We start from the raw sequence: 12,934 nt of genomic DNA on the forward strand, positions 1-12,934 counted from the left end.
GATTGGAAGGCAGCTATGCTCATCACTATACCACCAACGCTGCAGAGAACTGGATTGGAAATGGAGCCGCCAGGACTGGAACCGGCGCCCCTAAGGGATGCCAGCGTTTCAGGCTTTGGTAGGAGTCTCTTGAGCAGAGCTACTGGAACGCTGCTGATCTTTGCAAGGACATCTGCACAGCCAACAGCTCTGGGGGAAGGAGGTGGGGCCACTCCGAGCAGGCACAGGTCATCCATGTCCTGTTGAGAAGTCTCCTCCGTCTGGGCAAATGCTGGGCAGATTTCCTCACAGCCACTTAGTGAAAGGGTAGAACTCCGGTTTCCCAAGTTCCAGGTCTTCGGCTGTGTGTGCAGCACCTCCCCAGTCTACTTACACAGTCCCATGGGATCCTTGGACGTGACTGCCCGTGAGGCCCACCAATAAGTGACAAAGAACCTTGCCTCTGACCCAGAAGTCATGGCAGGGACCCAACTGCTGGCCTCCCAGGGTGTGCATCACCAGGAAGCTGGAATTGGCGACAACTTGCCAAGATGTCAAGTTGGGTCAAATCTCAGTTCTTTGCTTTTTGGGGGGCAGCAAGGGTGAGCTGACAGTGACACTGCTACACGGGAAGAGAAATGATGACGTTAAGGGGCTAAGAAGATGGTGTGGGATTGGACACTGTGAACACGCTCAGGCAAGCGTTGCATGAGAAGGTAGAAATACGAGCGTCAGCCTATCCTAACACATAGGTGTTTACTGAGGTCTTGTCTTTCTGTTGCTGTTGTTTTTATGGTAGGCAGAGAGTTAAAAAGCTTCCCCACTCATTAATTTATTCACCAAGTTTTACAATAGCCAGGAGCTCAGAACTCAACCTGGGAGCCAGTTAACTCAAGCCATTGCTGCTGTGAACCAGGAATGTGGAATCATTTCAGCAGGGAGCTGGAATCGGGAGCCCAGCTGGGGTGCGAGCCAGGCACTGCGGTGCCGGATGGAGGTGTCCCGGGTGGTGTCTCGGCCACTAGGCCAGCGTCCATGCAACCCACTGAGGGGACAGCAAGGCACTGCCCGAACAGCTCTCCTCAGGAGCTTGAGCACGTAAGCGACGTTTCCATGATTCTGCAAGTTCAGAGGGCTGCATCAGAGGGTCTCCAAAGTTGAAACCCACGGCGTTAGCAGAGATGGGATCTGGGTTTCACTGGCTTGTGCATGGACCAGTCAGCCCCTTGCAAGAAAGCCCAAGGCTTCGCTTCCCCAGGGCTTGGAGGTGGTGCCTTCTCCCTAACTGCGCTTGAATCTCTCCTTCCTTCTCTATCCTGATGTCAGGGAGGCCCTGCCACTTCTCTCTGGCCCCAAGGACACACACATCACATGCCAATGAATGCATGGAGGAACTTCAAAGGAAAGAGATGGTAGTGGATGCTGGCATCCCAGCCAGGCTGATGTGGATCTGGACAAAAGACATGATGGGGGAAAGGGGCAGCTGATGTGGGCTTCTGGGTTAACTCCACACTGGGGCTGCCTGCACCTGTGAATACTTCACTGTCCAGATGGTGCCCAGTGGGTCACTTAGTGAAAGCTCCCTAACTGGGGCGTCCCTGTACCCATGACAGCCATGGAAACACCTTCCTGCCATGGGAACTTTCTTGGGACGTGGGCATCCAGGTAACTGCTCTGTCCTTCTGGGGCCCCATGACCAGTGACCGTTGGTTCCCCCTTGGAGACAGTGCGTGCCTCACTTGGGCATTTCTATCCAGTCCATTATACCAGCTCACCTGCAAATCCACGCACTCAATGAGCGGAGCCCAAGACCACGGCAATGAAAGTTCTTTATTCTCTAGATTGTGTGCCGACTACAGCATTGGCAGGGATCACTTGGTCTACCCTAGCCCTCAAACGACAGTGGCTGGCACCATCTGTTGCCCCTGCCTGTGTGTCATGAAGGCAAACTCCTGGGGTGTGGCTACGCCTGCACGATTCTGCTCTGCCTGTGTCGGTGGCTCCCAGGCACAGGCTCCATCCTGCCCCTGCGCACATGCACAACCTCACACAGCCTCCTTTTCTCTGACCAGCCCAAGTCCGTGCGCGCCTCCTGACTGCGGAACAGGTCGGATCTAATGCCATGCGTGGTTGCCAAAGAATGCCTCGGGCACCTCACCCAAGCTTTCTTCTGCTATTGCTTAGGTCTTTGCTGTTATCTGAAAGGCAGAGCAACAGAGGCAGAGAGAGCTTTATTCTCTGGTTTGCTCCCCAAAGGTAACCAGGCTGAAGTCAGGAACCAGATTACCTGGGCCTCCCACACGGGTAGCGGGACTCTTGTTCTTGAGCTGTCATCTGCCATACCCAGGGTGTGCATCAGCAGGGAGCTGGATTGGGACCGGAGGTAGAATCGGAGCCCAGGCACTCCAACATGGGATGCAGGGATCTCAGTCAGCAGTTTAACTTGCTGGGCCACATGTACCTTCCACCCATGCGTCCTATCCAATGCAACCATGACTGAAATCAGGTTAAACAAACCCAAACTGCAAGGACCCGTGTTATACTCAGTCCAAAATTCTTCCTGCTGACACATACTCGGGGAGACTGTCAGGGATAACTCAAGGGACAACTTGGGTCCCTGCCACCCACAGGGAGACCCGGGCTGAGTAACACGGGCTGTGGCTGATTCACTGGAGTGGTGGAAACTAACGTACGACTGGAGTTCAGGAGAAGATCGTAGGTGGTAGGGCTGGAGCAGGTGTCGGGGGACTCAGGGAAGCCTGCACATGGGAGAGCAGTGCTGGTGGGAGCCAGGCACGGCAGAGGTGAGCTGGCTGGGTAGTAGCAGGTGGGCTAGCCACATGGCATTCAGATTTGCTGCGTGGATACCAACAGAAACTGCATTTCTTTTGAATTCTGGAATTAAATGAAAGTCAGTTAAAGGGGATAAAAAGGTGACACTGGTGTCTACGCTAGGGGATGTCTCCATATTCCACCATGCTCAAGTCTGATTTGAGGTACATACAGTTTTAGGACTACTACTGCTAATATGAAATTACAAAAAAAACTACTTATACAAGAGAGAAATATACTGACTGGAAAGTTTATTGGCAAATCTATGTCAAGCTCCATAATTTAGAATTATTTAAATCAAAGTTAAAAAACATACATTAAGAGGTCAAAACATTCAGGATTTCAGGATAAAACTCATTCTTTTTTTAAAAAAATGTAGCATCACAGTTATGAAAATAGCAATTATGGCAGGCTATACTTTAATTATAGAAAACATTACAAAATATCTAACAAAATATTTCTTGATGCTGCTATCAGGGAAAAGTTGGGGACAGATATTTATTTACACGTTTGTCAAAAAAGTGTCCATATGCCACTGCCAACGGCCTCACTCCTCAGGCTCTAACGGCCAGCTCACCCACGGGTAACAGGGACAGACGTGACGGGGAAGGTGGCAGAGCAGGCTCACCTCAGACCTGCTGAGTGTTCCATGGGGCATGCTGTCCCGCCGCCCTCAGGTGTACACGGCAGACGCAGGGAATGCCAGCTCAAACCCAGTGGGTGTTCCACAGGGCAGGCTGTGCCCGCCACCCTCAGGGGCACACGGCAGACGCAGGCAGCGCCAGCTCAGACACAGTGGGTGTTCCACAGGGCAGGCTGTGCCCGCCGCCCTCAGGGGCCCACGGCAGACGCAGGCAGCGCCAGCTCAGACACAGTGGGTGTTCCACAGGGCAGGCTGTGCCCGCCGCCCTCAGGGGCCCACGGCACATGCAGGGGACATGACACACCCTTGTTGGCCCTGACCTTCCTGCAGCAGCTTTTAGCTGCTTTCTCATTTATAATATTATCTATTCAGAACAGGATTTTCTCCAAATGTATGGTTAAGACATGACTTACTTTTGTAACTGACACTCTGCTGTTTTTCGTTAGTAAGTGTATACACCTAAATCGTGTTATGACTTTGAAAATCACTTGTACGGAGCTGTTTCAGATGCTACTGTTCAGTGCTGTTCTGAAAGACTAGCAGGTTCAGAGGCAAAAACTGCTAGTATTGAATGCATTTTGGAAAGTTAACAACATGCTACATTTGCGGTATTGACTCCCGTATATTTAAATTCTTTGGAAGTTTAGATATGCTGAGAAGTTTCATTTCCTGAAAAATGCCCCGAATTTCTGTTATTTTGTACCACTCTGAACGCAGCGTTCAGCTCGGTGTTGAGTTTCTCGAGGTGAAGTCCATGCAGCATGGTGTGCACTGTTGCTGTTGCACAGCAGCAAACTAGGAGGGTCACCACATTTTATCCGGACCTCTGCAATTACAGTGAGCCCAGATGTGAGTGTGTTTTTCTCAGTTTCAGCAATGCTGTAAGTAATTAACTTTAGGCATCAGCACCACCCCCTGGCTGTGACGCATTAAGGTATGGCATATGAACATGCATAGAAACAAAAAGCAACTTAGAAACATACGATGTAAGAATATTAACAAACATATCATGGCTCACAAAGAAATAGGTGATTAATTATGATATGAACAAAAATACACTGTATTAACTCACAGTATAAACACATTTTCAGGGGTAATTTAAGTGAGGAATAAAAAAAGTTAGGCACTATTAGTGCATATTTTGTTCTGCCCTGTATATGAAAAAATACAGTATTTTACAGCACAATTTTTACATTAGTCTTCACTGATTTGAACACAGTTGACAGAGGTAGAATCTGGTCCATGTGCATGATTTTCAGGAACAAGTACTTCAAGTGCTTCAGCAGCAGCGTGATGACCGCACAGACTCACTGACAGGCGCTATGCTGAAACAGATGGAGCGAAGTGAACCCGTTATCAATGTATTCACAGAATTGTACCCAATGTCAGGCTAGAACAAACATATGCCCCAAACCAGCGACCCCTGGGCGCTGGCCTTGGTGAGGAGCTCTGGGCTCCTGCCACAAACCTCAGCCCATGCTGCCCTGGCACTGGCTGCCACCTGCACCCTCTGCCACTCCTGTGTAAGCCACAGGTCCCTGAGCTCTAGGAGGCACACTACCAGCTCGATAAAGACCCGAGGAGGGGCAGGGCACCTTGACTAACGGCAGCCAGGCAGAGCACAGGTCAGGAGCTGGGGTGCCCATCCACCTGCAGGATCTGACCTTGCCCAGCAGTCTCTCTCAGGACTGAATCAGCTCACCAGGCCCCCGGGAGTGAGAACAGGGGACACACATGACTTCTCCCACAACAAACCCGGGTGACCTGCGGTAACCTGAGGCCATCTCACAGCTGGTGGCTCACTCTGAGGGCTTCCAGGGCAATTTCCTAAATGTGAATGGCGACAGATTACGAATGAACCGTCTCACTAGGACACTGAGAAAGCGGTAAAACTACCAACTGTGGATTTGGGACTGGCTGGCTATAAAGGCTGCTGATCCACATCCTAAGATGGCTACATTCTTAGAGGGCAGAAGACAGTGAGCACGTGCGGGGTAGGGAGTCAGGACACTGCCAGTGTGGATGCAGCCAGGCCAGCAGCACATGGCTCCTCTGAGGGCAGGGCTCACCCTCTGGCCCAGCAATGCTCTATCCCTGGGTCTGACCCGCAGACACGCAGCTGGGAAGCAGAGGCCTGCGTGCCAGGGCTCATGACAGCCTGTCCCAAGTGAGGGCTGCAGGTCCCCACAGCCCGGCGGCCTTGGCCTCTGGAGGCATCAGCAGTGGTGTCTGCCGCCACATGGCTGAGCTGCATGAACCCAAGTGCAAGTGAAATCAGAGGACCCAGGGGACCAGGCTCCTCTAACACCCTCAACAGGTGAATGCGTGGGGCCTGGGATGGGGAGGTGGGTGGTGTTTTATGGGTCCACAATTTCTATTTTGGGGTGATTAACAAGTTTTGGAAATAGATATGGTGATGATTTTACAGCATCATGAATGCCACCAAGTTGTGCCCTACAAAAATAACTTTAGGGCCTGGACCTGAGGCGTAGTGAATAAAGCTACCACCTACAGGATCAGTATCACCTACTGGCCCCAGCTCGAGTCCCGGCTACTTCACTTCCAACCCAGCTCCCTGCTAATGACCGGGGGAAGCAGTGGGAATGTCCCAGGTGCTTGGGCCCCTGTACCCACGTGGGAGACCTGGAAGAAGCACCTGACACCTCACTCCAGCCAGGCCTAGCTGCAGATGGCCATTTGGGGATTGAACTACGGAAAGACCTATCTCTCCCTCTCTCTGCAACTCTATCAAATAAGTAAATCTTTAAAAAACAAACAAACAAGCAATTTCAAGAAAGTAGGATGGCAAAATTTTGTTATAAATATTTTAATTCTTTCTAGGCTTTCTAATTCATCATTGCATTAGTGAATTGCTGGAATCCACTATGTTGTGGGTCAATCTCAATTTTTTGTAAAATAGATTTTATACATTTGAAAAGCAGAGAGAGAGAGTCAGGAATCCTGTGTCGGCTGGCTGCAGTCAGGGCTGACCCGGGGAGCTAAAAGTCTGGAACTCCACCTGGGTCTCTATGTGGCTACGACGCCAAAGCACCAGGCCACTGTGTGCTGCCTTCTCGGGCACATTAGCAGAGAATGGGCCTGGAGGCAGAGCAGTCAAAACTCAAGACCTACACTCCAGGATGGGCCGTCCGTGTTTCAGCATCACATCACCCTGGCCATGTGTGGACCCCTGGGCATCCCTAGGACCCTCACAGAGAGTTGATAAGACAGAGCCAGTTCTCATAAAACTAAGGACTCAGCTACCTTTTCACTTAGGTTTTCTCATGGCTGCACAGCTGGGTCTACCAAAGCACCCACAGTGCCAGGGTGATCCACAGGCCCAGGGAACTGGGGCAGTGCACCAGAGGGCCTGTCACTGCATGGGACCCCAATAAAGCCCGAGTGGCAAAACCAGACCACAGGGCTTCCGTGGCCCACAGCCTCCAATTCTCCAACCCTGTACTTAGCAGCACATGACAAAGCAGGCACCCCACTGCTCCAGAGCTAATCACACTCCATCTCCCCCTGCAGCTCAGCAGCTGTGGGAACCCCCAGGCTGCAGGTAGCATGGAGACAGGGCCCTCCAAGGCAGGGGGGGATCGGCGTGGCAAACACAGAGGTCAGGAACCTGTCAACCTCAGGCCCAGCGACCCCGGGGCATCAGTCACACACAGCGTACGGATTCTGAGTCACGGAGGAAGTGCTAACTATCTGCTATGCACAGTACTTTTAAGGCAAAAAAATCCTCCTCCTCCGGAAAGACTGACTTCAGTATTCCCGTCCATGAGGCTGCACTCCACACAGACACTATCTCCAGCCCCAGCCGGGAGTACGCTGCCTCGCCGTTCAGCCCCAGGCCTGCTGAGTCAGCACCTGCCTGTGGGCCCTGCCACTCTGCAGCTCCCTTGCCAGTCTTGCCGTCTGCCTGGAGCTCTTTGTCTCAGCAGCAGTGTGAGCCACCGGGGGCCTGTCACAGCGCCATGAATGTGCCATGCCAGGTTCACCCATGGGCACTGCATCACAAGGCACCAAGATCGAACTGCCCATGAGTATTCACAATGGCACCCACGGGTCTCCCAGGTGCCTGGGTGAGAGGAAGAACCCAGACACAGATAAGTCCACTGATAAGATGTCTGAGGATGGGCAGAAATAATCTATGCCTTCAGTTGTCAGCACAGTGATCTTGAGAGAGTGGAGCCAGCGGGAGCTAAGGTGGGTAATGCTATCTACTTGGTCCAGAGGTACACAGAGCTGTAACCCTATGGCCTGGTCCTTTGCCATACATGTGTCATAATTCGCTTTCAAATACTGGTCCTCATTTCCAAGCTTCTGATCTGACAGTGCTGTCCATTTTTTGTGGCTGGCTGGAAACACTCCCCACGCCCAAAAGGGCTCAAACCCAGCTGTGCCAGGCATGCACTGGAACGTCCCTTCAGCCGAGCCCCTCCTTTGTCCCCACCCGAGACAGCAGGCTTTTCCACGGCTCCCCTTATAAAGTCCACAAGCTCTAACTTGGCCTCATCTTCTACAGAGTCTGCACGTCCTACTCGACCTCCCTTGTCCTGCCCACAGCACCTGCCACTCCTGCCAGGCTGAGTCTGTTATGCCACACACACTTGTCTTTCTGGGCCTTCTGTCTACACTTCTGTGAGGAGTGATCCGAAGCTTGGCAAGACCCCCGCCATTTTGGACTTGGTGGCATTTTAAATATCTGCTTCCCCTAGGTCTTAGTTTACTTAAGTTTTGTGCCCTGTAGGTTCAAATTTTGTTGTCAGTCAACCCATTGTAACCTCACAACCATGTTCTCCACCAATCTGCTCTAATTTCGCAACCCTGATGCCACGCTGTTAACTTCAGGGCACCGTGCCTGAAGACCCTACCCACCAATCCCTCGCAGCCCCTTCCCACGGTGCCGGCCTAGTGCCCCATCTGCCAGTCCCCCACAGCCCTGACGGTCCTACCCACCATCCCTCATGGCCCGGTGACAGCCGCCCTGGCCATAAACCTTGTGTGGGTGCTTCCCCCTTTCTCTCTCTCTCTCTCTTCCACTTCTGGAGCCCCTCCTGTAACTATGGCAGGGACTTGTCTCTCTCTTCCTCTCTCTGCCTCCTTCCTTGCAACCATCTCTTCCTGCCACAAATAAAGATCTTCTGTGTGACTTGCTGCATCTGGCATCTTGGGTTAATGACGAAAATTCCTAACACTTTTAGTGCCCATTATTTATTGAACTTGGTACTTCATCAACCACTACCCTGTGGCATCAGAGTCGTACAATGCTTCGGTGTGGATGCTTTTTGCAACTTAGAATTTACATACATACAGTAAAATGCACGAGCTACCAACACTCAGTTCAAGAATTTTTACCAGTTCACATGCTCACCTCACCAATACGGCTCCAGAAAGGTCCCCACAGCCCCTCTCCAGGCCAAATCTCCTCCCTCAGCAGAGTAAACTACCCTGCGTGCCTCACGGCCACAGGCTGGTTCTCCTGGTTGCTGGGGTGCCTGACGTACCTCTGGTGATCACACGTCAACGTGCTGAGGAGACTGTGGAGGAGACTTCAGAGTGGAGCTGAGCGGTGGCGTAGGGAGGCCGTGCCGACGCATCTCCTGGATCGCACGCTCTCTGCCGGTGGAGACCAAAGGAGCTTACAGGCAGGCAATAGACGAAATGCTAAACATGAGTCGAAGGTGCTCGCAGGGGTAGCTGTCAACTAAGCTGACCTCTGTGTGATCTGCAGTTGGCACAGTGGTCACTGGGCCACTGGGGATGCCCAGTGAATGCCAGTCTGAGTCCTGGCTGCTTTGCTTCCACACAAGCTTCTTGCTAATGCATTCTGGGAGGTGGCAGCAGCTGGCTGCTCAAGCACTTGTGAGCCTGCCTTCCACATGGGAACCCTGACGGGGCTCCTGGCTCCTGGATTTGGCCATGTCCAGTCAGGGCTATCGCGGGGAGTGAGCCAGTGCCTCCCACATTCCTGTCTGTGTAATTACTTTTGACATGAACAAAATATGCCATGCTGGCGCATTAGCAGGCATCACCTGACCTTACATGATCTCTGGTTTGTTACTTTTCTTTCTACCCTGAAGATGACTCTCCAGCCGACTTCACGCTCACGCCTGGTGTTCCCAGGGCTCAGCTGACATCCTTTTCTCCTACGACTTGTGTATTCACATCTCCCCCGATCTCCAGCAAACTCCCTGCTGGACACTTCATACTCCTGCCACACACCTTCCCACAACCTCTCCTTCCTGATGCCAGGTTCCGGGAGGTTTTGTCCTACACTGCACCCGTAAAACCAACGTCTATCCCATCCATCAGGACACGGCACCTTTACATAAGTGTGCATTCCTCTTTAGGCCAGGCTCCAAGAGTCAGTCTACCCCAAGAGTCATTCAAATGGCAGTCTTGGCATGCGCACACTGCTGGTCCTCTATGCGATCGGTAATAACCAGACTCCTGTGTGCAGACAGTTGCACACCAGCAGGCTCTTGGTTGCCTTCTGAATAGGATGACTGATCTGCTCACAGGGTACCACTTACTTGCTGGTCTTCTGGCCTCTCAAAACACCCCTGCTCCTGCTCTGGGGCAGCTGAGTGACGCTCGCCTTCTCCGCGCCAGCAGCCAGCCACCTGGCCTGTTGTGCAGGGGCGCCCCGCTCAGGTTCGAGGACCAGGCTGCGTGCTTCCCTCCTCTGTCCCCCCCCAGGCGTCCGTGCACACCAGCCTGGCACTAGGCCTTCTTCCCCACAAGTTCCAAGGTCACAATGAGGCAACCCCGTACCAGTCTGCACCCAGCAGGGCAGTTCCGCTGCTGTCTCCACTGTGGGCTAGCAGCCTCAGCTCTCCAGTTCTTCGGTATCCAGGAATGCCACCTCGCTTGGTATTTCTCAAACTTTTCTTCATATTTATTCTCCCAAAGCAGCTTTCTAAGAATTTTCTCCCCACACCATGCAGTTTTAATGCAGACAGACTGTTAGGTCATGTGGCCGTTTGGATACCCACAAGCCATTGAAGTCTGCAACGCTTTTGCCATCGCCACATCCTCCCTGCTCTGCCACCTGCAGAAACCGACTTCTGTGCTATGAGAATGTGGCAGCTTAGCAGGACAGTGAAGGACAAGCAGACATGGTCAGACATGGCTGGGTGGTTCACGTTTCTTTGAAGCGGAAAGGAAAAGGGAGAGTTAAGGCAGGGTTAGGGTCTGAGACTCGGGGCTACCGAGTTGGACTGAGGAGCCCTGGGCTGTGAAGAAGCTAAGCATCAATGAGAAACAGAGATCACTACGCACACATAACATGTTCAGGGGACAGACCTAACAAATCAAGCCAACACTGTGCCTGTCACTACCACACTCTACAAGCATCAATCTTTCTTAAAAGGCTTATGTGTGGGGCCCGGCGGCGTGGCCTAGTGGCTAAAGTCCTCGTCTTGAAAGCCCCGGGATCCCATATGGGCGCCGGTTGTAATCCCGGCTGCTCCACTTCCCATCCAGCTCCCTGCTTGTGGCCTGGGAAAGCAGTCCAGGACGGCCCAATGCATTGGAACACTGCACCCACGAGGGAGACCCGGAAGAGGTTCCTGGTTCCCGGCATCGGATCGGCGCGCATCGGCCCGTTGCGGCTCACTTGGGGAGTGAATCATCGGACGGAAGATCTTCCTCTCTGTCTCTCCTCCTCTGTGTATATCTGGCTGTAATAAAATGAATAAATCTTTAAAAAAAAAAAAGGCTGATGTGTGTATGTGTGTACTGTGTGTGTGTGTGTGTGAGTGGGGCACGGGAGCGGCAGTGACAGAACGCGAGACCAAGAGTAGTAAGAGAGTGAGCGAGCAAGAGAGATCTGCTGTCCACGCCATGAATGGCCCCGACGGCCACAGCTGGGGCAGGCTGGAAGAGGAGCCAGAACTGCACACTAGTCTCCCCCATGTGTGCAGCGGCCCACACATTTGGGCCATCTTCTCCTGCCTTCCCAGGTGCATTAGCAGGCAGGTGGATCAGAGATGGAGCTGCAGGGACTCGCCTGGCACTCCAACATGGTATGCCAGGAATGCAAGTGGCCTAACCTGCTGCCCAATGCCAACCCCTGAAATCATAAATATTGTTTTCGTTGCAAACGCCCCTTACAATTTAAACAGCACGTCACTCAAATATCTTGATGTAAATGGATGCAAATAAGAGAATTAGAAAAATTGGCCTATAAGTAATTTGAAAAACTACTGGAAAATAAAATCTCAGGGATGTTGATGTGTGTGATGTGGTAGGGTATGGTACAGCACGAAAATGCTTCAAAAGAAGATTACCTGGGTAACCGACTTTAACTCCAGAAACACTGCCACACACTGGCCTGCAGCACGCGCCAGAGCCCTAGGGTGTAAGGAATGCATGCAGACGCCGAGACACCCAGGCATGGCTCTGCCGTACCCCGTGTGCACGGCCTCAGCTCACAGCCGTGTGGCCGACCCCAGGCGTGGCTCTGCCGTACCCCGTGTGCACGGCCTCAGCTCACAGCCGTGTGGCCGACCCCAGGCGTGGCTCTGCCGTACCCCGTGTGCACGGCCTCAGCTCACAGCCTGTGGCCGACCCCAGGCGTGGCTCTGCCGTACCCCATGTGCACGGCCTCAGCTCACAGCCGTGTGGCCAACCCCACCCCCCTACTCCATGATGATACCCTCATTTTGCTCTGTGGCATGCAACAGGAAGCATTTACACAATCCTTGCTACTTGATTTCCTGAACAGATGCTATCTTCCACAATTATTTGGTGGCTTTCTAGGAATAACTATCAAGGAAACTTCGCGCAGTAAAGTGGCTGGGCCTCTGCTGTTTGCAGGCCACATTAAACCCTCTTTGGAGCAGCAGGTTATGGAAACACCTGCACAGTGCTACATGTTTTTTCTTACCGCTCATATTTTTCTGCAGAAATCTGCCTTTTCAGAGCATCATGGTCTGTTTCTAATTGCATCACTTTGGCTCGAAGCATGGCGTTTTCCCGGCTTTGACTAGTTCTTAAAACAAATGGAAAAATTAAAGAAGTAAGAAACATTGCTTTCCAAGGTCAAGAATTGTGAATTTTTACATAAGAAAATAAAAATGGAAATGATGGCTAATAGGAAAAGAAATGATTGCAGCTTTTCGACAACACAGCGTGCTTTCCGCGCTGGGGACACCTGCAGACCGCACCGACGAGGTGCTAGCACGCTTCGAGTTTCCTTCTGACTCCATCCTCAGAGGAAGCGGCCACAAGACCTTGTACCAAAGCTCCTGCTTTACTCCTCTCTTCCAACCAACTGGACCAGACCTCCCCTGCCCGCCCAGGGGTGACCACTGGGGAAGGACACCCTCCCTGCACATCCCACCCAGGGCTGACCTCTCCACTGGGGAAGGACCCCCTCCCTGCCCACGCTGCCCGGGTCACTGGTCCACCCCGCAGGATGAGGTCTTCGGGCCCCCTCTCAGTCCTCCTCCTAACGTTAGCTGAGTA

At 52.4% G+C, this 12,934-nt stretch overlaps 1 protein-coding gene across 2 annotated transcripts in view; it reads right to left on the reverse strand.

Annotated features, from left to right (window-relative positions):
• Nucleotides 1-8,967: 8,967 nt before the first annotated feature.
• Nucleotides 8,968-12,934, reverse strand: part of CEP135 (centrosomal protein 135) — a 51,879-nt gene continuing 47,912 nt past the window's right edge. For both annotated transcript variants that reach the window (XM_058667283.1, XM_058667284.1), the window contains exons 24-25: nt 12,354-12,458; nt 8,968-9,079 (exon numbers count right to left, since the gene is read on the reverse strand). In XM_058667283.1, the coding sequence (XP_058523266.1) occupies nt 8,977-9,079; nt 12,354-12,458 (208 nt within the window). In that variant the 3' untranslated portion in view covers nt 8,968-8,976. The remainder of the gene's footprint in view (nt 9,080-12,353; nt 12,459-12,934) is intronic.

This window comes from Ochotona princeps, chromosome 7, assembly GCF_030435755.1.
Source record: "Ochotona princeps isolate mOchPri1 chromosome 7, mOchPri1.hap1, whole genome shotgun sequence".
NCBI classification, from domain to species: domain Eukaryota; kingdom Metazoa; phylum Chordata; class Mammalia; order Lagomorpha; family Ochotonidae; genus Ochotona; species Ochotona princeps.